The sequence below is a fragment of the Carya illinoinensis genome, chromosome 13 (assembly GCF_018687715.1).
Source record: "Carya illinoinensis cultivar Pawnee chromosome 13, C.illinoinensisPawnee_v1, whole genome shotgun sequence".
NCBI classification, from domain to species: Eukaryota; Viridiplantae; Streptophyta; class Magnoliopsida; order Fagales; family Juglandaceae; genus Carya; species Carya illinoinensis.
This window is the reverse complement of record NC_056764.1, coordinates 11,314,388-11,337,046: the sequence shown is the minus strand read 5'-3', so window position 1 is coordinate 11,337,046 and position 22,659 is coordinate 11,314,388. Positions and strand designations below refer to the sequence as shown.

General features: G+C 32.0%; 1 protein-coding gene across 3 annotated transcripts; it reads right to left on the bottom strand.

The window, feature by feature from the left end:
* Positions 1–856: 856 nt before the first annotated feature.
* LOC122291358 (transcription factor MYB59) lies at positions 857–2,570 on the bottom strand. 3 transcript variants are annotated; one of them, XM_043099047.1, is made up of 3 exons: positions 2,293–2,570; positions 2,098–2,217; positions 857–1,935 (listed from the first exon to the last, which is right to left on the bottom strand). In XM_043099047.1, the coding sequence occupies exons 1-3, from the start codon at positions 2,442–2,444 to the stop codon at positions 1,221–1,223; spliced, it is 987 nt and encodes a 328-aa protein (XP_042954981.1). In that variant the 5' UTR covers positions 2,445–2,570; the 3' UTR covers positions 857–1,220. The 3 variants fall into 3 exon arrangements, with proteins under 3 accessions (XP_042954981.1, XP_042954982.1, XP_042954984.1); XM_043099048.1 differs by having other exon boundaries at positions 2,098–2,227; positions 2,324–2,569; XM_043099050.1 differs by having other exon boundaries at positions 2,098–2,227; positions 2,293–2,488.
* Between the last annotated feature and the right edge of the window lie 20,089 nt (positions 2,571–22,659).

Sequence of the window (22,659 nt, the reverse complement as noted above, 5' to 3'; positions counted from 1 at the left end):
CTGGCTTTCTTGTGCAGCCAAAACAATAAAGTAGACAGATGTATTGGAAATGGGTGGCTAACCACTAAGCTTGTATTTTACTTCAGGAAGATCAAAACCATTTATCAGGACCACCTCATGTTAAAGCCGAAACTCTTCTTGCTCTGTGTGCAATAGCCTTTATGCCTTTTGAAAATATTCTTGTAGATGTCACTGTCCCAATTAATTCACTACCGATCCATTTACTTTGTTTCCTCAACTTTGACATAATTGATAACAATGAGAACTTGCTTTAATTTTGCATCATATCTTACCATGTTTCCAACAAAGAAAAGCCTTACTTGGACTGTTGGGATTATTTGAATTTTCACTGCAACAAGGGTAGAAGCGCGCTGTTTAACATCTGGGAGAGATTTCTTTACTCGTTTGCCAGTTAAGGATAAGGTCAGAAGATAAAAGAGTATTATATTCCTTGGTAGATTCTTATCTCAAGATCATTTTGAAGAGTCAATGTGCCATCTTATACAGGACTAGGAACTCTACTTAGGTTCTGAGATTCTGAGTATGCATATCAATTGTAGAACATCAAAATTCAAATGCTGTAGTTCTTTGGATGCTTTAACCGGAAATCTCTTAATATTACCCGCAATCACTTGGTTGGGAAAATCTTGAAGTTACTATGTGTTTATTCCTACAATGACTGCCACAAACTACTACCAGAACAAAGTTCAACAGCAATCTATTTACTCCCTCCGATAAATCTTCTAATAATACTTTTACTTGAACTTCCTGCCATAATCTATGGGACAAGCTGCAAATTAGGAGTCTGTCTACCTACATATCCATAGTTATATAAATATATATAAATGAAACCCTCTAACATTAGAACTGTGCCAGCTTTATTGAATAGTAACAAGTAGTATATTATACATTACATCCATGAACTTACCAACCTCCGTATGGGAGATTTGATGAGGTTCTATCTTCCTCTCTGAAAAGTAAACACAAAATATTAAGGGCAGACTAGATGTATGCATGAGATTATTTACAGTGATGCAGAGCAGAATCAGAAAGCTTAGAGACGCCAGAGGGGGAAGAAGAGAAAGCTTACAGTGATTTTCATGCTGCACATCAGGTTAGAGCTTTCCTTTCTTTTTTTTTTTTCTTTTTTTTCTTTGGGGGGGGGGGGGATGGGGCGCAATATAACACATATGAACAAATCTTAATCAATAAAATTATGACTAGCCAGTTAGAGACGCCCTCCCATATTCATAAAAGTGGAAAAATTGATCGCCCATGGGCGGGAACATCTTACTCTCTTCTTCATCGAACCTCCATAGCGAGTCCAACGAGAACTCCCATGGTGGGGAAGCCAGAGGAGAAGAGAAACTTCTAACCTCTTCACCATAGCTATCATTGGCTGGTTTTATATTGTTCTCTTCTGACAGAGCAATATCTTTCCATATGTCATCCATGGAGTACCCATTTTCGCCCACTTTCTCTTCATTTTGCTTTTCTGCTGGAGCTATGACACGGAGACCTCCGGTGTCATAAAAGCTCTCTGCTCCAGTCTGTGGGAAGGGCAGAGAATCCTCGGCTATTACCTTAGGAGCTCCTGTTTCTTGAAAGCTCCCTTCTCCAGCTTCATCTTTCCATATATAATCCATTGAGTATCCACTTTCCCCCACTTTCTCTTCGTTCTTCTGCTTTTCTGCTGAAGCTATGATACGAGCACCTCGTGTTTCAGAAAAGCTCTCTGCTCCAGTCTGTGGGAAGGGCGACGAATCCACAGCAGGATTACTTGCTGATGACAAATGAGAAGTACAAGATGATGGAGATGGAGACGGAGACACAGCCTGTTTCTTCTCTTGAGCCTTCTTCCTCATATGAGTTCTCCAGTAATTCTTAATCTCGTTATCTGTACGCCCAGGTAATTTGCGGGCAATTCTTGACCATCTGCATTGGATCATCACAAACTTAGTGAATACAATAATCACTGAACTAGTTATCAAGAAAACCAGTTAAATCAGTGTTTGATAGAGCACACAACTTGAGGATAAACATGGCAACATGGGTAAAAAGTAGTCAATTTTTTCTATATTATTTATGTTCTCAAACCTGTTTCCCCATTTGTCGTGAAGTTCGAGCACAAGGCGCTCTTCTTGAGGTGTCATCTTGCCTCGTTTGAGGCCAGGGTGCATGTAATTAACCCATCGCAACCTGCAACTTTTTCCTGTTCTGTTCAAACCTACAACAAAATCAAGAGGTTAAAGGCAGCTCCTTCCAAAATCCCCCGTCTCCAAATAACCATACCTATTATTTTTGTCTCCCGCCACCTTCAAACCTGAAACTTTTGCTATAGAATCCCATCGTCGATCTCCGAACAAATCCACAAAGCATCTCAATTTGAAGTCCTCCTGTTCTGTCCATGGACCCTTTCGGATTCCCTCTTGCACCATTTTCATTTTCCGCCCTCTTTATCTATCTTTCTTTGAACTCTCTCTTTCTGTAAAGGGATTCTTTTCCACCTATTCAATGGCACATGGACACCAAGGTGTATACACTGCTAGTATTTATATAAGCCAGTTTCCATTGTGGAGAAACAGTACCTAAAAGCTTCTTTAATATTATATGACTGATTGGTGCATCTGCACCGTACATATTGTGCTCGACATGCTCATTCAGTGATAGGCACCTTATGCCTCTGATGTCAGCCATTATAGGCAAATAATCAAAGTAAGAGATTGATCTGTTGATGTGCATTTCATTATCACCCCCCCCCCCCCCCTTCTCTCTCTCTCTGTCTCTCTCTGTCTCTCTCTCTCTCTCCCCCCCCCCCCCCCCCCCCCCCCCTTCCCTCTCTCTACTTGTTTTGATTTGCTCTTTGATTAACTGAGCATTTGATCAAACAAAATACCGCAATTTGATCCAGCCTTAGACAGGTGTGATATAGAACCAATCTTTTGAATTTGAAAGAACAAATCTTTTTAATTAACAGAATTTGAAGATCATGTAGTTTCAAGTAAGATTCTAATTTCTGCATAGTAATTGGTTATGGTATGGAAGAACCCCTTTTAATGAATTCTCTAAGCATTATAATTAGCTCATGAGCACTCTTCTTAATTGGTTGGATATGGTAGAATTGATAGTTAATTCATGGAAGTCACTAGATCTTCTTCTCCTACCATCGGATGTGAGGAAATGATGATAGTGCCCCCTTGACTTTAGTAAAGGCCATTAACTAGAAGCTAAAGAAAAGAAAAAGGAAGATAAGGACAAATCTTGGAAAAAGAGGCGTAGTACCTATTTTTATGTGCCTCGAAAGTGGTATTTTCTTTTCTTTATAGAAAAATGAGAAGATGGAATAAGGGATTAATCCAAGAAATCTATTTTAAATAAATTCTGATAGAGGAGATCGAGTTCTCCATCTAGCTAGGAGATCATGAAGTACTGAAGAGATATGCTTTCTGCATCCGGCTACAGCTTTGTCATGCTCACTGCAACATATAAAACCATAGAAGTACAGCTTGCAATATAGAAATAAATTGTGCAGCCTAAACATGATATTACATATATAATTTTCGAAGCATTAGCTTATCTACTATAAAGCCGTGATCTTATATATATTGTTTCTGTTATAAATATTTGTCACTTAAATCTTTAAACTTAAAAGAAGTCTAAAAGGTTTCTAACAATATTTAAACTATTAAAAAACTCTTAGGTTCCTCATGATCTGATTCTCTCTTATAAAACCCTTTACTTTGCTCATTTAAAGCTTCCAATGCATGAAAGTAGAGAGAGGGAATTGATCTGAAGTAGGTTTAAGATAATGGGAGTGAGGGTTGGTTATGAAAGATGGTGTCACCCAATCTTCAAGCCGGCCATGACAAATGGTACTTTTACAACTTCGAATCACATTTTTAACTCGTTCACTTTCACAAAACTTCTCATTTTATCTGATTTAATCATTACAACTTTCTCGAATTCTTACAAAAAAATAAAATAAATAATTCAACTTTTTCAAATTCTATATTTTATTCAACTTTCAAATTTTATCTCAACTCATATCATCTGCAAAACCAAACAAGGCCAAGAATCTTGCAAATCACGTTAGTTTTCACAAGCTAGTTAAGAGATTGATCAATTACATCTAATAATTAATATAACAATAATAATAAGAGCAAACACATGACCAAAAAAAAAAAAAAAACTAGAATCATGATGGCATGTAAGAAGGCATGCAAATGCTGATAAATATATTTAAAACAGTACAAGTGCTAGATTCATAAAAAGATAGAAAAGTAAACTAGTCTACAAATTGATGTGACTAGATATATATATATATATATATATATATATATATATATATATATATAACCTTTTAGATTTACTTTACTGTAAAAAGAGTTTTATAATTTGATACATTACATGAGCAAACCCCATTATATATATAGTATATTTTATTTTAGTAAGATCTGTGTGAGAACCAATCTTTCTGATCTCTACGTATAGTTCCACAATCTCTAATCTTTGCTGCACTCCAAAGATCGATGGACCCTGTTGCCTCTTAACTTCCTCAAACTCAACTTTGATGCAGTGGTCATACGATTCATGCACTCGATCAGCACTTATGGTTGCAGTTTATTTAATATGTCTTTTGTTAACTCCTAAGGCTTTTTTAATCGATCTTTGAACCGTTAAAACTGTTTTGCTCAATTTTTTTTCCCTCTCTTCTCTATAAGCATGAAAGCTTTTAGCAGTGAACCAAAAAAAATTTGTTGAAGAGGAAAAATCATTGCCCGTGATTTGTGAGTTTTTAGGGATAGTAATTCAACAAGAGGGACTAGCTAGCTAGGGAAGACCCAAAAATGGGGGATTAAAATATGAATTATACTACATACAATCACTTTTGCATAGTACTCCTTATGCACTCTACTGATGTGATTGACTACATCACTTTTTTAATATAAAATATTACTTTCGCCAATTAATCAAGTCATGAATAGAGTGTGTCAAAAATGTTTAAAAGTGACTGTATATAGAGTTTTTGTTGAAGTATACTATATATAAGCAATATATCTATGATATAATTGATCATCAACTATTCATGCGGCATCCGCATCTATGGCTGCTAGTTATTTTGATTTGCCTACAAGATGATGACAAAACTGTGTTAGACATCATGTACTACGTCTTACTTAATTCCTCATTAAACAAGAGGGAATTAATAATAAAAACTTTATCGATCAGTCTTTACCAGTCTACTATTTTTGTTTTGCTTGTAGATTATCTATCGCCATATCTGATGATCTCAGTTCATATATATTCATATTGTGCTCCAAATTATTGCCTTCGATCAATTAGTAATGTTATCTTAGAGTCAGAAAGTTCAAGCACTTACACCTGATCTTGATCTAATTTATTGCCAAAACCCCGTGATGGGGTAAGAGAGAGAAAAAAAATAAAAAATTAATTAATTAATTATTTTTTTCTTTTTTTTTTAAAAAAGACCAAAATGAGGATACTCAATCTGTTTGCCTGATCCCATGCATAAGTAAAGCTGAAAATATGGAAGAACAGTTAATATAATAGTATAAATAATAAAAATCAGCATTTTTTTTTTCCATTATTTATATACTCCATAGTACTGATCAATTAATGTCTGGAATCTTTGGAAAGACGAGATTTATAGACTCAAGATCAGCAAAAGCTAGCATTCCAGTTATAGTCTCCTTAAAAATTTTAACCTAGAATGACATGTTTTCCTAGTGATTTTCTGTTATCTAACTTGAATGTTTATTTCTCTAGATCAATTCTCTTAGTCCGAAAAGCTACACAGACAATTACAGCTAGGCCAGGCTAAGTGCTATATTTTATTAGTCTTAGGAACAATATATATGACAATGGAGAATTTAAAATGGGGACATATATATGCATGGCATGATCATTTGCATCCGCTAATACTAAGAACATTAAAATTCGTATGTTAATATTTGCACTATATCCGGCAGGGGCGGGTACTGCATGCATGCCCTAGCTCTTTGCCTTGGCGACAGATCAGAGGGAACCGTCTTAGTGGATAGTGATGAAAGAGGAGGCCAGCCAGGGCAACCACTGACGTGTTCTACACTAATAAATATATATATTGTGTGGCCAACCCACTTATACCTGATCTCTCTTTATTTTATATATGGTTTTCAAACTGTGTATACGTACGCACGCTCGAATATCGTGTCTGTGTCATTTGTTAATTCGTGCAGGGATAATGACTGGTAGACCTAGCTAGGTTTTTTTCTTTTAAATGAAGATAAATAATTATATATATTATCTGAAGAGATGGACGTTATAACTCATCATAGAGTTATGTGTGCAATGTGCATGACACACATATATACATTCATATTCACTTATAAACATACATATGGCTAGCTAATTCATGGACACACGTCCTGGCTGGCCTGCAAGTCTTCTACTGGGTTAGAAGGGTGATGATCACCCATGAAGGGCTGAAGAGATTTGCTTGTCTTTCCCATTGTTTTACAACTTAGGACCATTTGCGGGCTGACCAAAATTCTTGAATCTCGTTTGTGATTGGTTAAGTGCTGCGACTGTCCCACAGCCATTTGGGCTATATATATATAAAATATGAAAAATGATGGTTGTAATTTTAAGATATGCTAATCTCTTACACTTTTTTAAAATTTTTGAAAATATAAATTTATTTGAAACTCACATTAAAAAAAAAAAAATCTTTTTTAATAATAAATCTGACATTTTTTTAAAAAGAGTACTACCCAAAATTTGTACAATTTAAACTGTATCATTACTCGTTATAAAATATTGAAGGAGAGGTCGTCGATGATATCTAACTGTTGGATATTGTTTTTAGCTATATATCTTTATTAATTCAATTTTTTAATCATAATGGAGATTCCAATCCTCGACGTACGTAGTTGCAGTACTAGGGCACGCCACGTGTGAAAAGTTATGCGTCACTCAGTACTGATAAAGTTCCCACTAGCTAGCTAGAATACTTAAATAAACCTACATGATAACATTTTATATATATATATATATATTAAATGCGAGATAAGATATTATTTTTATTAATGTTTGTTTGATGGCCTGTTTTTTATATTCAATGACAAAGGAAAAACATAGAAATTAAGGAGATGCCGTTTTGTTCTTTTCTGATAGAAGTAAGTGGTGGGGACTGGGGAGGGAATTGTCTAGCCTAGAATGGTCATGTAAAAGATCCCATATTTTGGGATGGTGCGTGAGAAAATAGCTTTCTTTCTATATATATATTTAATCAAACTTACCGTATATAATTGAGCCACGGTTACCATCATTATATACCGTATGAACTTCTGACCTCTTGATGAGAATCAGATGTAAGCCTAGCATAGCACTCAAAAAAATTCTCATGCATGCCATTGGCTAAACCCTAGCTAGCTAGCTAGTGGATTCTAAAGGGGAATTCCTTTTTCTAGTTCTTTTTCCTAATAGGAAAAACTGGTGATCAGTCAAAGGCAGGTAGAATAGCAGCCAATATTAACGGGATAAAAAGATTGGAAATATTAGTAATATATAAATTTATATATATATATATATAATATATATACAATATGCATATATATATTGATCAAGTGGGTCAAATTTCACTTTAGTGCTCTATTGTTTTGGTCTTCCCTGCATCATTGCTTATGGCAACTATAAGCTATTGATCATGAGTTGTACGTGTATCTTTCACGGTATCTGGGGTTAATTGGTTGAGGTTTTGAATGGATTCAATGAAGCATCGTGCAGTATGTGGTACATACTTGGATCTTGTTGGCCTATTTATGAAGAATTTATAAGATACTCATAATTCTTGTTGACGTTCAAGACAAGTTGTATTCTGTGTAATATTTTGCTATTGGTACCTCTCATGATCATAAGGTTATCTTTTCCACCATGATAATGGATCATGGAAAAGTACTAGATAATCTTAAGTTTGGAACACAAAATCGATATTATCATCCATTTTGTTGAGGGATGTCCACAATACCACCCTCACAATAGCTCTAAAAACATACATGTGAGGTACGATGTTGAATTCATAAAAGATTTGAGTAGGCCTTTCCTTAATACCAATTGATTTTAGATAGATTGGCAGCTCAACCTAGTGGTATCAGAACTCGAAGCCATGAATTCGAGTTACGGGAGCATCATCGTGAGGGAGGGGCTGTTGATTTGTATCTACAACACAGTTCCCGAATGTTTAAAAACAGGTGATCTGTAGGTGTGATATCGAATGTCATAGAAGACTTGAGTGGACCTTCACTGATAACAATTGGTGATCAGGTGCAATGTTGAATATTATAAAAGACTTAAGTGGGTCTTTCTTAACACTATGGCTTTAGGTAGATTAGCAACCCATCTGTATGACACATTCAAATCTAAAGTTAAATCAATACAACATCAATGGCCGGATGAAATATATGTATCTCTATCATCGATATTTGAGTAATGGGAAGTGGGCTAGTCCCCGAAAATGCCCGTTCCTTTGTTATTGGGTATTGATATACGACAATCAGTTTTATGAAATTGTGGTACTGAGTGGTCGAGACATTCGTTTTTGGTAATTGACACATCGCATTATGTTTGATAATTCATCACATGGTTTCAATTGATCACATGTTACCATGAATGGTGAAGTACTAGCTAGCCCCCTTTCTTGTTCTAATGTCTAATTGCTTTATTCTATCTATAGGCGGAAGCCTCAAGAACTTGAAGTACAACTGTCGTGTAAAGGAGAAGGCATATACGTCGTGAATTGTCTTTTCTCAAAAAAGAAGCAACGACTGTATTTGGGAATAAACATGCCCGCATTACATAACCACAGTAGATGGATTTTGTTGCGGCAATTATATCATGGCCGGACGTGTTATTTTCTAATTTGAAAGCAGCTAGATGTTCATGGCCCTTTGCCATGTTTATCTCCATATAGATAGATCTATGATAAGGAATCAAGCCCCATGCCATGATGGCCTCGTATATTTTTCCCATGGAAGCTTCAAAGAACGTCAATTACACACATAATATATATATATATATATATATATATATAAATTTGATCGATCGCAAGCTATGAAAATTGAGTAAGTGGTGTATGTGTCTAATCGCATGATCACTAAATAAAATGCCTCTTTGGAGATAAGCCTAGCTAACGTCAGCCGGAGGAGGAATACTGTGGTGGCGTTTCCCCTACATGATAAGTGGTGGGCGAAAGCGCGCGCAGGTACACGTATCGATATAGCCTCAATCTGACCTGATGAGTGAGGGAGACATTGAAATTGGAATGTACGTGAGAGATCAGGATTGATGGCATTTAGCTATCTCCTCTCGGCCGGTCGCTATCGTGATACCACATGTTGCTCTCCAAATGCATATATATATCCATCGTCATCGATCAGGATATGCAGTACCCAACGACCCATGGTTTTAAGCTCTAATATTTTGTCATTTGTAATACTAGGTTGGAATTTGGACAGGTACGTGAGATATTGGAATAGATTTCAAGCCTGAGCTAGCCGTGTATATATATAATCATTAAAAAAAAAGAGTGGAGGAAAATTAAAAGAGATCGATCGGATTTATTACTATATAGTAGCTCATGTCCGATGTGACACATCCAAACCTTCAATATTGGAAACTAGTACTGTTCGTTTGTCATCGTAGAGTATACCATCTTCGACGTCCAATCTTTTCTTGACAAGAATTTATTTAATTATCTATTCTGGTGATCTATTTTTCGGCCTCAAAAGTATGCTTATCGGATAAATGACCTCTCCTCTCACTTGGTATATAGACGTTCTTGGGGGTAGCGTGTATGGAGTACTGTTCATTCATGTCTTGCTTAACGATAAATGGTAAAAAATAAAGTAGTATTTATGTGATTTGACTCGAGCTGGCGTTTGGTTACACAAATGAGATGAGATTATGAAGATTGAATAAAATATTGTTAATTAAAATAAAATTTTTTAAAATTATTTTTATTTTGAAGTTTGAAAAAGTTAAATTGTTTATTTTATTTTATATAAAAATTTGATAAAATTATAAATATTAGATGAGACATCTACCAAACCAAACAAGGCTAAGGCTTACGACGTTCATGGGTCTTGGATGTAAAACCTACTATAAGATCAAGAGTTTGATACAAGCACTCCACCCTCAGTAAACTCTATACAATTACTCTCATAGAATTCCTTCTAGAAAAAATGGTTTTGAAGCTATGTGAATGGTTGATCTCTCCCCCTCTCCGGCGATCCTCCATGCAAGTCTCAAAATGAAGCAAAGCACAAAGTTCGGATCCCCTCCTCATCGTTGCCTCCCTCTTCTAGTCTGTCTTCTTATTTCATGTATCATCGTTTTAACTTTATGTCACCTCATTATTTAATGTCTAATCAACTCCTTGTCTTTGTCAATTTTCTCTTCCTCCCTTCCAACCTAATATAATGGGCGGGCTAGACTTTTGGTGGGCTCTACATTGGCACTCATTTTATAAATTAACCTCCAACATTATATGTTTAAATGAGTAATCGTCTTAATTTCTCCATATAACATAATGTTATAATGAAACATTAACTTATAATTAAGTACTACACAGTTTTTATTCTTCTAAGTACGTAGGCGCATGATTCACAATTCAGTATATAATATATACTCATGTTATACGAAACCAAGAACTTCTTCTGTCATTAATCAGGTTCAAAATAAGAAGTTTACACTATATATATATATAAAATATTTCTGATCAGAAGAACTAAAATGGCCTGCATAAATGATGTGATATCTAGCAATTGATATATACTTATAAGAGCAATCACTAATTACGCCAGACATGAAGAAGACTGACGACGAACGTACACATACGTAGACTTTGAAGTTTTAATAATTAATTAGGAATCATACGCAGAATTAACCCTACGTTAACCATATAAAATCATCCTTAATCCCTTAATTAGCTTGATCTTGGCCGGACAATTGGCCAGGAAGCAAGAGATCAATCCCTGCACTGCAAGAAAACTACTTATTTGCATTCAATTAATTCCAACGAAATGACTATTTCCAGTTAAAATTGGTTACAAATAATCTTTTAGTTATAATAAATTAATCATAAAAATCCGATTTTCTTGTAGTGCCCTTTTCAAACTCGTAATTGTATCATGTATATATGCATGTATGTATAGCTAGCATACAGTACGAATGCATGCATACATACATACATGCAAGAGTATAATATTATATATTATATGGTACTAGCTAGTCCTTATAATTGCATAATTTGCATGGCAGCATATGTTGACTAGCAGCTAGCTACCACATATTATTCAGATTTCAGCCTTCTGCAAAGTGCTTTCAGTACTTTAATATATATATATATATATATATATATATATATATATTTATAGAGTCAGATTATAATAAATTAACATGAGTTTTCAACGTTCAAAGCGCATTATATATTGACCTTAATTAAACTAATATTAACTCAAGAATACTAATTTATTAGAAGATCACATTTTAGGATATCATGTCACAACTAGCTAGTTATTCCTATAGGGGAATGATATTAATGGTTAATAATTAGCTTGAAACTTCAGGTAATTAGCAAATTATTAACCATTCGCTTATGCCGCATTCACAAAAGATGGAACTCATTGGAACACAAGAAATCTTAATATTTGATTCGAGTCTTTAGATAACTAGCTATTAGGTCCCACCCATGATCTAGCCCCAGATCATCCAAGAGCTAGACAGCAAAAGAAAAGACAAAGTGGGAAAAAATATATATAAATTACCAGCTGTGCGCTGGCCGATGGAACTACGTACGTACCAGCTGAGATCAGGATCAACTTAATTACATAAATATTATGTAAGAGTAGAAATCTTAAGCTATAAAGATGCCAATTTATTTGTCAATATCCAATAAAAAAATTAAAGAAATTAACTGATCTTGAGAGCTGCATGCATATACATATATATATATATATGTATGCCACTTCATACAAAAAATCTACTTACAATACATAATAACCAAGTGTTGGGAGGGACCATTTACAGCAAATTTATAAGCCTAGACGTATGGTTAATCCAGTACCCTTGACTATTACTGTTGTTATAGCCTATAGGAGACTACAATACGTCGACATGCGTGCAAGTAGTACTGATCAATTGTGGTTTTGCAGGTTGAATGGAATTGTGGGATTCTTTTTCTTATTATTATTATTAGTTTAAAAGAAATAGAGTAGCTAGATCAGCGCCAACATGCATGATTTCTCTTATATAACTTAGAGAAAAATGAAATAAATAAAGTCAATCGTCATTGAAAACTCAGAGATTTTTCGATTCGATTCGATCCGATCCGATCTTATAACCAATCGAGACAACTCCCAATAGTAAGTACTGTAAGTTGAGTTGGTATATATTGCTAAACATGAATGAATTAGAAGGTGATGACCCCGGTTGGATTATGGTGGTGTACGTCCTCCACCATTCAAGGCATGCAGTACACATGATGACTGTAATTAAGTGTGGTTATATGTATGATCTCCATTGAACGCATGAGCACTACAATATAATTGGTCTTTTGTGATAGAGAAAAACGTTACAAAAAATTACCAAAATGTCACTAAAGACATTTGGTGACGGTTCGAAACCGTCACGATTACCATCACCTAATATGCCTCACAGAAAACAATTGGTAACAGTTTACTATTCAACCGTCACAAAAAATATTTTTAGTGACGGTTGGAGGTCTTTTGTTTGATGTCATATTCGAACGTGGAATTTTTTGTGACAGTTGAAATCTGTCACAAAATGTAACGTTCGAACATCCAACAGAACGTTCAAACGTTAACCCGACTGATTGACATTCGAATGAGAAAATTTGACGTTCGTTGGTTATAGTTCGAACGTATCATATTTACGTTAGAACGTCAAACAAAACGTTCAAACGTAAATCGTTTAAACATTCGAACGTTGTGTTTGTTTTGAGAGTGAATATGTTCGAACGTTGGGTCGTACATTCGAACGTTATTTAGTAATTTTGTGTAATTACATTCGAACGTTAGTTTTAATGTGAACCAACATTCGAACGTTTGTTATATATATTCAAACATATAGATCAAAAATACTATTTTCATAAAATTAAAAAATATACAAATTGTATCATCATATTACACCATCAAATTAACAACTAACAATGTTTTATATAGTTTCAAAATTAGATATTAAAAGTTCTATACAATGAGAAAACTGAATTGATTTCATTTCTTCTTCTTTCCTCACCCACCGCGATTCTACTGTAGTGACATAACACGCCCTATTTGAACTATCATCTCCCTCTGCACTTGTTCTAAAACTTCACTGCACATTCTTTCCTCCTGGTCTCTATGTTGCTCCTGCAAATGCATCTCTAAATCAGACTGTTGCTCCAAGAGAGACTCCAACTCTTGTTGTCTTGATCTCATATACTCATTTGATAAAAAAAAAAAATGCTACAAAATAAGTAACATTTTAAAAGAAATACAAATAAAAATTAAATTAATGACATGTTGCATAATTTAATAAATTATCCCAACATATTCAATAAAAGTTCACAAATTTATTCAAAATGATATCATATATTTCCACAATATATAAATATATTCACAACTAAATTTACAATATTTTACATATTTTCAATAATTTTAATAAATACTGTAATACACAAATTCACAATATATAAACATATTCCCCATAGACTAAACTAATTCATAAATCACATATACATATGCATAATAATAACTAATTCACAAATACCAAAACATAGTTACAAAAAAATAACCACAACATATGCTTCAAATTCACATACACAGTTGTAAAACATATTCATTTTAATCTATAAATATACACAAATATTTATATTTTCATTTTAAGAATAAGCATACACACAACACAATTTTTCATTTTAATTTATCATATTACATAATCCATATCACAAAGATTTGCTTCTAATTCATCAACATAAACAATTCAATTCCTTCTAATTCATCAATAATATCCAATTCAAAACATATTCACAATATAGACAATCAAAATTCACTACTCAACTCACAATATTATACCCATATCTAATCCTTCAAAATCCACAATCAACTCACATTATACACATCAAAAAATTCATCATTATCCACAATAAAAACACAACAAAATATATAAACATATTAATAAAGTTTAGAAATATACCTTTCACTCACAATATCATCTTACAAATCACAAGTTTTGAACAAGTCACAACAACCAATCCTTCAAAAAAATCACAACACTAGTTAGTTAAAGACATATATATAAAAAAACACAAAATAAATATCATAAAATTGCAAAACATTTAAAGGAAAAAAGAGTTTTTCCTTACCAAAATCAATGGAGAGAGCAAAAATATTAATCCTCTCTCACTCTACTCTCTCTCTCTAACCCTCTCTCACACTAACACACACTCTCTCTCTAACCCACAACCCTCTCTCACCCTCACTCTCTCTTTCACGCACGGGAGAAATAGAAGAAATGATTCCGCTTCCTCCCGTGCGTTTATTCATTAAAACCACTCTGATTTAATATGACATTCAAACTTTAAAAAAGTAACGTTTGAACGTTTAAAAAGTAACGTTCGAATGTTAAATTTTAACGTTCGAACGTTATTTAAAAATGAGTAGGAAATTTTTCACATTTTTTCACGTTCAAACATATATGCATATACGTTCGAACATTTAAAAAGTAACGTTTGAATGTTAAATTTTAATGTTCGAACGTTATTTAAAAAGGAGTGAAAAATTTCTCGCATTTTTTCACGTTCGAACGTATATGCATATACATTCAAATGTTTAAAAAGTAACGTTCGAACGTTAAATTTTAACGTTTGAACGTTATTTAAAAATGAGTGGAAATTTTTTTACATTTTTTCACGTTCGAACGTATATGCATATACGTTCTAACATTTAAAAAGTAACGTTCGAATGTTAAATTTTAATGTTCGAACGTTATTTAAAAAGGAGTGAAAAATTTCTCACATTTTTTCACGTTCGAACGTTTAAAAAGTAACGTTCGAACGTTAAATTTTAACGTTTGAATGTTATTTAAAAATGAGTGAAAAATTTTTCATATTTTTTTACGTTTGAATGTATATGCATATACATTCGAACGTTAAATTTTAACGTTCGAATGTTATTTAAAAATGAGTGGAAAATTTTTCGCATTTTTTAATGTTCGAACATATCTGCATATACGTTCAAACGTAAAAAAAGTAACGTTCGAACGTATGTGAAAGAAATATACTTTATTATTATAAATAATATATAATAATATATTAACTATATATAATATATTATATATTATATATTATATGTAATGACTATATATATAATATATATTATATACTTAACTAGTATATAATATAGTGTATTATATATTATATATAGTATATAATATATTGCAGTTAGCTTATTCAATTTTAATATTAAATCATTGTGCTTCAAATTTCAATCTCTTTAAATTTGTAATAATTGTTCACAAATGATGTATTATTGTATTTAAAAACTACATAAAATTTAAATTATAGTTATATTTACCAAATACTCTATCTAACATTTGAACGTATGTGAAAGAAATGTACTCTATTATTATAAATAATATATAATAATATATATAGTATATTAACTATATATAATATTAACTATATACTATAATATATACTATATATATTAACTATATAATATATTATATATTATATGTAATGACTATATATATAATATATAATGAGTATATATATACTATATATATACTATATAATATATACTAGACTATATATAGTATAGTATATAGCACTAGACTATATATAATATATATTATATACTTAACTAGTATATAATATAGTGTATTATATCTTATATATATAGTATATAATATACTGCAGTTAGCTTATCCAATTTTAATATTAAATCATTGCGCTTCAAATTTCAATCTCTTTAAATTTATAATAATTGTTCACAAATGATGCATTATTTTATTTAAAAACTCCATAAAATTTAAATTATAGTCATATTTACCAAATACTCTATCTAACGTTTGAACTTCACCCACTAACGTTCGAACGTCACTGATTAACGTTCGAACGTCATTGATTAACGTTCAAACGTTGGCGCCAAAAAATATTACGTTTGCACGTAAAAATATTTAATGTTCGAACGTTCATGTAACGTTCGAACATAAATTTGGCTACATTCGAATGTCAGACGAATTCTCATCTATATTTAGTGACGGTTTGTATAAATCGTCACAAAAACTGATTTTTTGTGACAGTTTGAGGACTGTCACCAATTCTAAAGCGTCACTAAATCTCAATTTTGTTGTAGTAGAGGGAATCAAATAATTCTAAGAGTATGATGAGAAATCAATGAGAGGATTGGCTATTTGGAAATATACTTGCATATATATATATATGTGTGTGTGTGTGTGTGTGTAATAACTGCTACAGATATAAAGAGATTATACAAAAGTAAATTCACAAACTGACATGATTCATTAGATCTATTTTACACCAAAAGTAACTTTATAATCTAACATAATGCATCAAGTCACATAATTAGTTTGTAAATTTACTTTTGTGTAATTCATTTATGATTAAAGTGTATATATATATATATCTTTTGTACAAGTGAATATATATATATGTATATGTATGTATGTATACAGAAGGTTGATTGGAACATATTTTGCGTGTGATATTGATTGAGATAGTTGAAGATATGCTTGGGATGGTTGAAGAATGTCCTCGGTATGCTCGTTCAGCTTCGCCTTATATCTAGATCAGTGGGCTGGCTAGATCCGCCTTGATTGGACTCGTTTTGGTCCAATTCCATCAAGCATAGATTAGGTTAATTAATTTGCTGATCATATAGCTGTTATATATCTGTATCAGTACTAATGAGGAAATCTCATATATATATATATATATATATATATATATCCCAATATCAAAGCTATATATCTATCCCACTGATCTGCTTCCTTAATTTGCTTCTCAATTGATATTAGACTCTAGTTTTAATCTTTGAAATCACAAAAAATACCACATATACAATAACAACTCGAATATGACATGAAATGATATGGTATATAATACATATACACACATATATTATATGGATAAAGCTACTTGACCGAATTTTGTACTTTCAACTTTCTTTTCACTTTCTGAATTTTTTTAATGAAAAATTATAAGATAGGCGACTTTTGATTTTAAGAAAAGTAGTATATTAAACTTTAGATTTCAAGTTTCATATAATTATATATGAACATATTGATTTTGATGATAACAAATGAATTCAAAAAATAAATGAGTTTCAAACTCAAGTTATTTACACAATAGAATTAAGCACATCAAGGAACCAAGTATGAGCAAGAAAAGAATAAACTCACATTAAAATTCATAGAGTAATGTTATACATCTCTTGAAAAATTTGAAATTATAATTAAGGTTCCGAATTAATATTTTATCATAAAGCATTAAAATACATTTTCCACATTTGCAATAATATTTTGAAAATTAAATTTGAAAATTTTGAAAGATGATTGATTGTCATATTTCACATGTACATAACATGATTAAAGGTTTGAATTTTGAAAATATTAAAGATGATTGATTGTCATCTTTCACATATGCATGCTTTATTTGAATTTGTTTCAAAAGTAATTGATACTCTTTTTGACTTATGCAAAAGGTAGATGATTTTGTTTAAAAATCTTGAAAAGTAAATAGTACTCTTTTTGTCATATGTGAAAAGTAAAAAGATTAACTAAAAAATTTTTAAAAAATAAATGATGTTGTCTTGGACAAAAGAAAAAGAATAAATTTTTATTTAAATTTTTTGAAAAATGAATGATGTTGTCTTTGACAATTGAAAAAAAATAAACTTTTATTTGAATTTTTTGAAAAAATGAATGATGTTGTCATTAACATGTGAATATTTTTAAATTTGAATATGAAATCTCATATGCCTATAAATAGATCATTTGATAGCTTCAAATTAACAACACCAAGAGCATACAACATTCATTCAAAACTTTATTCTCTCTTCTCTAAGTATTGAGTTTAAAACTTTGTTCATTTTGAGAAAGATATATTTTTCGTTGTATTGTTCTTATTTCACTCATTGAATAGTATTTTCTGATAACTTATCCACTATAAACTCTTATATCAGTAAAAATGTGTTTATTACTTTTATGCGTGTAGAAAGTATTCTACACAGGAAATAGTTGAATCAACACTTGTAAGATGATTGCAAGTGTAAAGGGTGTTCTACACGGATCTTTTGTAGCGGTGTTGTTCAAATATGTAATAGGTTTCTATCTCCACCTGAAGGAGGTTTAATAGTGAATTTGAAAATCTTCAAAATGTAGTTTGAGGTGAGGACGAAGGTAGTAGGGCCGAACCTCATTAACATACTGAGTTTGCTTCTCTCTTATCCTTATTCTTTATATTTATTGTTGTTTCGTATTTTGTTTATATTTTATATTGTGTATTTGATTTATAATTATTAATTTTTAAATACAACTCAATTCACCCCTTTTTTTATGTTAATCATCTGGACAACGTAATAAGATAGGCGAGAATGAAGGGTTGACTCGTTCACATCTTTGCAAGAGTTTGAGAAGCACGCAAATATGTACCGACGACGTGCATGTGTGGTGCGGCCCATACTGTTGACGGATGATCAGACCTTGAGGGTATAAGGCACATAAATCTAATTAATGGATTGGAGCATGTGATGTTTGGAGCTCCAATAATGAGTGAAACGTGGGCACACCAGCCACTTCGAGTGGCGCGTTAAGCATTCTCGCCCACCGTTCTACAATAGTACCGCTTCTTACTTTTGTAGATATTAGCTTGGAAATATACTACAACAAATGTAGCTTAAAGGTGACTAGAAGATGGTAAATCAGTCATTTTATCCCAAATATAATAATACACAAAATCTTTAAATCCATGACTTCTAAGCTATGAGAGAGGCCAAAATGGGGAGTGTAAGGGAGGGGAGATCATGGCGGGAGGAGCCGCACTTAGATTCTTTTTATGAATTGGGAGAAGTAGGTTCAGATCACAAATTAGAGAGTATAATTTATTAGTAATGTTACATACAGTCGTAAAGTGCGCAAACATCACGTAATTATTTTGAAAAAGAGTAGAATTTATTATTAAAAATTTAATTTTTTTCTTTTAAATTTTTTATTTATTCAATTTTTTTAAAATTATTGTACGATACTTACACAAAATATCATCTATCTTTTTTAGATATGATTGCAAAGGAACACTGAAACAATTCATTTATTTTTCCATGCATTTTTAACGACAATTATTCGCGGCAAAAGCGGCTGTTTTAGACGACATTTGCTTATTTAATTGTTGTGATCGATTGAGATTCATTAGTTTAGGTTTTAAAAACTGCATTTACGGGAACTCGAACCTTATTGGGCCCTATCTCAACTTTATTTTAGACTCAGGAAATTGATTTAAAGCAGGAGCTCCAAATATTTTAACTAGGCCCTATCTCAACCTTTATTGCAGCTCAAATCTCCCTTAAAAGGGGTACCCATATTAGCCCATGGGCCTTAATTCGTGTCAATAGACCATTCCCATTTCCCAATTGAGGCCCTATCCTTTTCCTTCTGGATCCGACCCAAATCACCCAAGAATAGGAAATACAATTGTAGTAATCATTTGAGCCCATGGACCATGTATTAAATATTAAAGAACATAAATTACTACTTCATTTTAGTGTGAGAGAAATGCCATATTATACTATAATCTCACTTCACTTCTTTTCTTACTGATTCGACATTATCCATCCATCGATGTTAAACTTTATAACTTTAAAAACAAAGGTTGATCCAATGGTTAATGAGCATTTTTTGATATAATATTCCAGAGCCGCAGTGATTGCAACATTTCAAGCACTGCTCACCTATAGGAATTTTTGGATATAACTCTAATTAATAATTATATATATATAAGTTTAAAAAAAAAATCTAATTAACAGTCTTACACCACACACCTACTTTTTATTCTTATCCTTTTTTATTTGTCTCTCTTTCTGTCTCTCTTTCTTTCCTTCTTGTGCTTGTCCCTCTGAGCTCTCAATGCTCCATCTCCTTTTCTTTTACCGTTCTTACATCTCAACAGTTGATTCATGGCTTTTTTCTATTCAATGATTCGATCGTCTCTTTTTTTAGCATGATTCGTCAGCTGCCGATGCTCTGAATAACGAATTTGATTTAGATTTTGTTTTTTCTAATACGGCCAAACTCTATCTACACGGGCCATTCTTCACTACCAACTCTTGTTTCATGATTGAACCGCGATGATGCACGTGAGGGCACGCACGCACGCACGTCCTACAAGCTCCATCCAATGCTAGCTGCATGTAGTTCTCCCGTGCAAAATGCAAATCCACCTTCTCATTATTTTTAATAATACTCACATGAGTCACATCCTCTAGACAACAAGCATTTTAAAACAAAATAAATAATATTTATAATTATAGAACACATACTTCTTTTAATAAAAATAAATAGATATGAGCTCTATATAAAATAAATGTATAATATTTACATATTTCATAACTGTTTCATAAATTTTTTTCGAAAATTGGATTCCTTTTCTGTCAATTCAGCTCATCTTTTGGACCGAGTTTAATTTTAGCAGGCATCTTCATGATAGGAGAGTCCTTTTCAAAGGTAATAATATGCTCGAGTGCTTTAAATTACTGTTTATTTGGGGGAAAAAAAAAAGGTATGGAACACGATTCTTTCATTTTCAAACTAGCTTATGTTTACGCTGTCAACCTACAAGATGAGTTCCTCAAGCTCCTTTATATTCTTTCTTCCTTTTCCCTATCAAACTCATAATCCTTCACAGGTTGTCATTTTACTGTAATCATTTGTTCTTTTTCTCTGTATGGCCACTACTGTTACATCATTCTCCCGGCCAAAATCATTCTTACAGATCGAATGGGTAAAGACTATTGACCTCAATCATACTTTTACCCTTTTTGTAAAAGAATTCAGGCATGGGAAAGGTATTATTATTTTCTAAAGTCGGAAAATTTTTCTATTAAAAACTACTTCCTTCCAAAATCTAAAAATTAGCTATTTTTAAAATAATTTCTTTTAAAGAATTTCTAGAAACTGACTATTGAAGAAAAATGACATCTACATGACCCCTGCCAGCAATCCAAATTGCGAGACAATGTAGCTGCCACTATAAGAAAAAAGAGAATTTAAACGAAATTATTTACGGTAAAAATGATTATTTATTACCAAAATTGATTGATTTTAATCAGTATTAGGTAGTTTTTTGTTTTCATAAATTTAAATAAAATTTTGTAATATTATTTATTATATTATCTCTAAAAAGTTATCGGAAAAGCTTTGACATCCAACATAAATTTATAATGGGGTCCCCACGCCATCATGAAGAAAATGTACCAAAAGTAGAAAAACTTCAGCAATCCATTCACCCGTTGTCCATCAACAACGCTTTAGCCCTAATCTTAGGCCCCGGCTCACCTTCCATGCATGGACAAAACCTTGCGAAAAACCATTAGATTTTCAAGGCACTGGATTCTCAACAATGTTTGTGTTACTCGAAGTGATCGCACGTGAATCGAAATAGTTAAATTTCATTAAAGGATGCTGTTAGAGTAACCGACGAAGGATCAGAAAAATCTGATCGATGAGTGCATATGAACATTTTTTTTTTCTTTTTATTTCAATCATTTTATATATATATATATTTAAATATTTTAAAAAAATCAATTCACTAACAATTACTTTTTTAATTATTAAATAAAATAAAATAAAAAATCACTCGGGAACTTTTATGCGTCAAAATTATATGTTCAAATAGCATTTTCCTCCGTTAAAATAGGTCCCACCAATTTTTAAAACTTTATCAAACCATCGTCTTAAGTTTCAACTAATTATTCACACGCTCTTTTATACTATGTATATATGAGCCAATTTTTAAGTCCGCCACGTTTAGTTTTACAGAACTTTTTATCTAATTATTATAATTTTTTTAATTTAAATATAAAATAAAATAAAAAATTAGATTTTTTCAAATTTTAATACGAAAATAATATTAAAATAATATATTCTAATAATATTTTATTCAATATTCAACTTTAATCTTAACTTATCTAAATTTATTTAATCTCATTTAAGAAAACAAACGCCATAAGTAATTAATCTTTCAAGCAATATTCTTTATTATAAATCTGATAGTCTTTAATTATATTTATTGATGTGACACATTTTAATTAGTTAAATAACAACCTTTTAATATATTATACGTAACAAGCGGGATTGAAAATGAAAACATTAGATGAATAACTCATCTACGTAGAGATCAATATAGAAAATCTTATTAAACCCATAACACATGCATGCAGCTTGCAACCACTCGGTATTGTAAGTTCAATTTTCAAGCAACATTTTGCTCCATGCTTCTAGCGTTGGGTCACGAGCAACCTATTCCACACGCACACGTTGATGCTTAGGAACTATACACTACTGTAAATCGTGGTAGACGGTAACGAT

Excerpts from the sequence above, each read along its gene's own strand:
- LOC122291358 (XM_043099047.1), bottom strand. The coding sequence starts at position 2,444 with ATGAAAATGGTGCAAGAGGGAATCCGAAAGGGTCCATGGACAGAACAG. Across the intron at positions 2,218-2,292 it reads GCGGGAGACAAAAATAATAG|AACAGGAAAAAGTTGCAGGT; the intron begins GTATGGTTATTT and ends AGGTTTGAACAG. Across the intron at positions 1,936-2,097 it reads CACGACAAATGGGGAAACAG|ATGGTCAAGAATTGCCCGCA; the intron begins GTTTGAGAACAT and ends GATCCAATGCAG.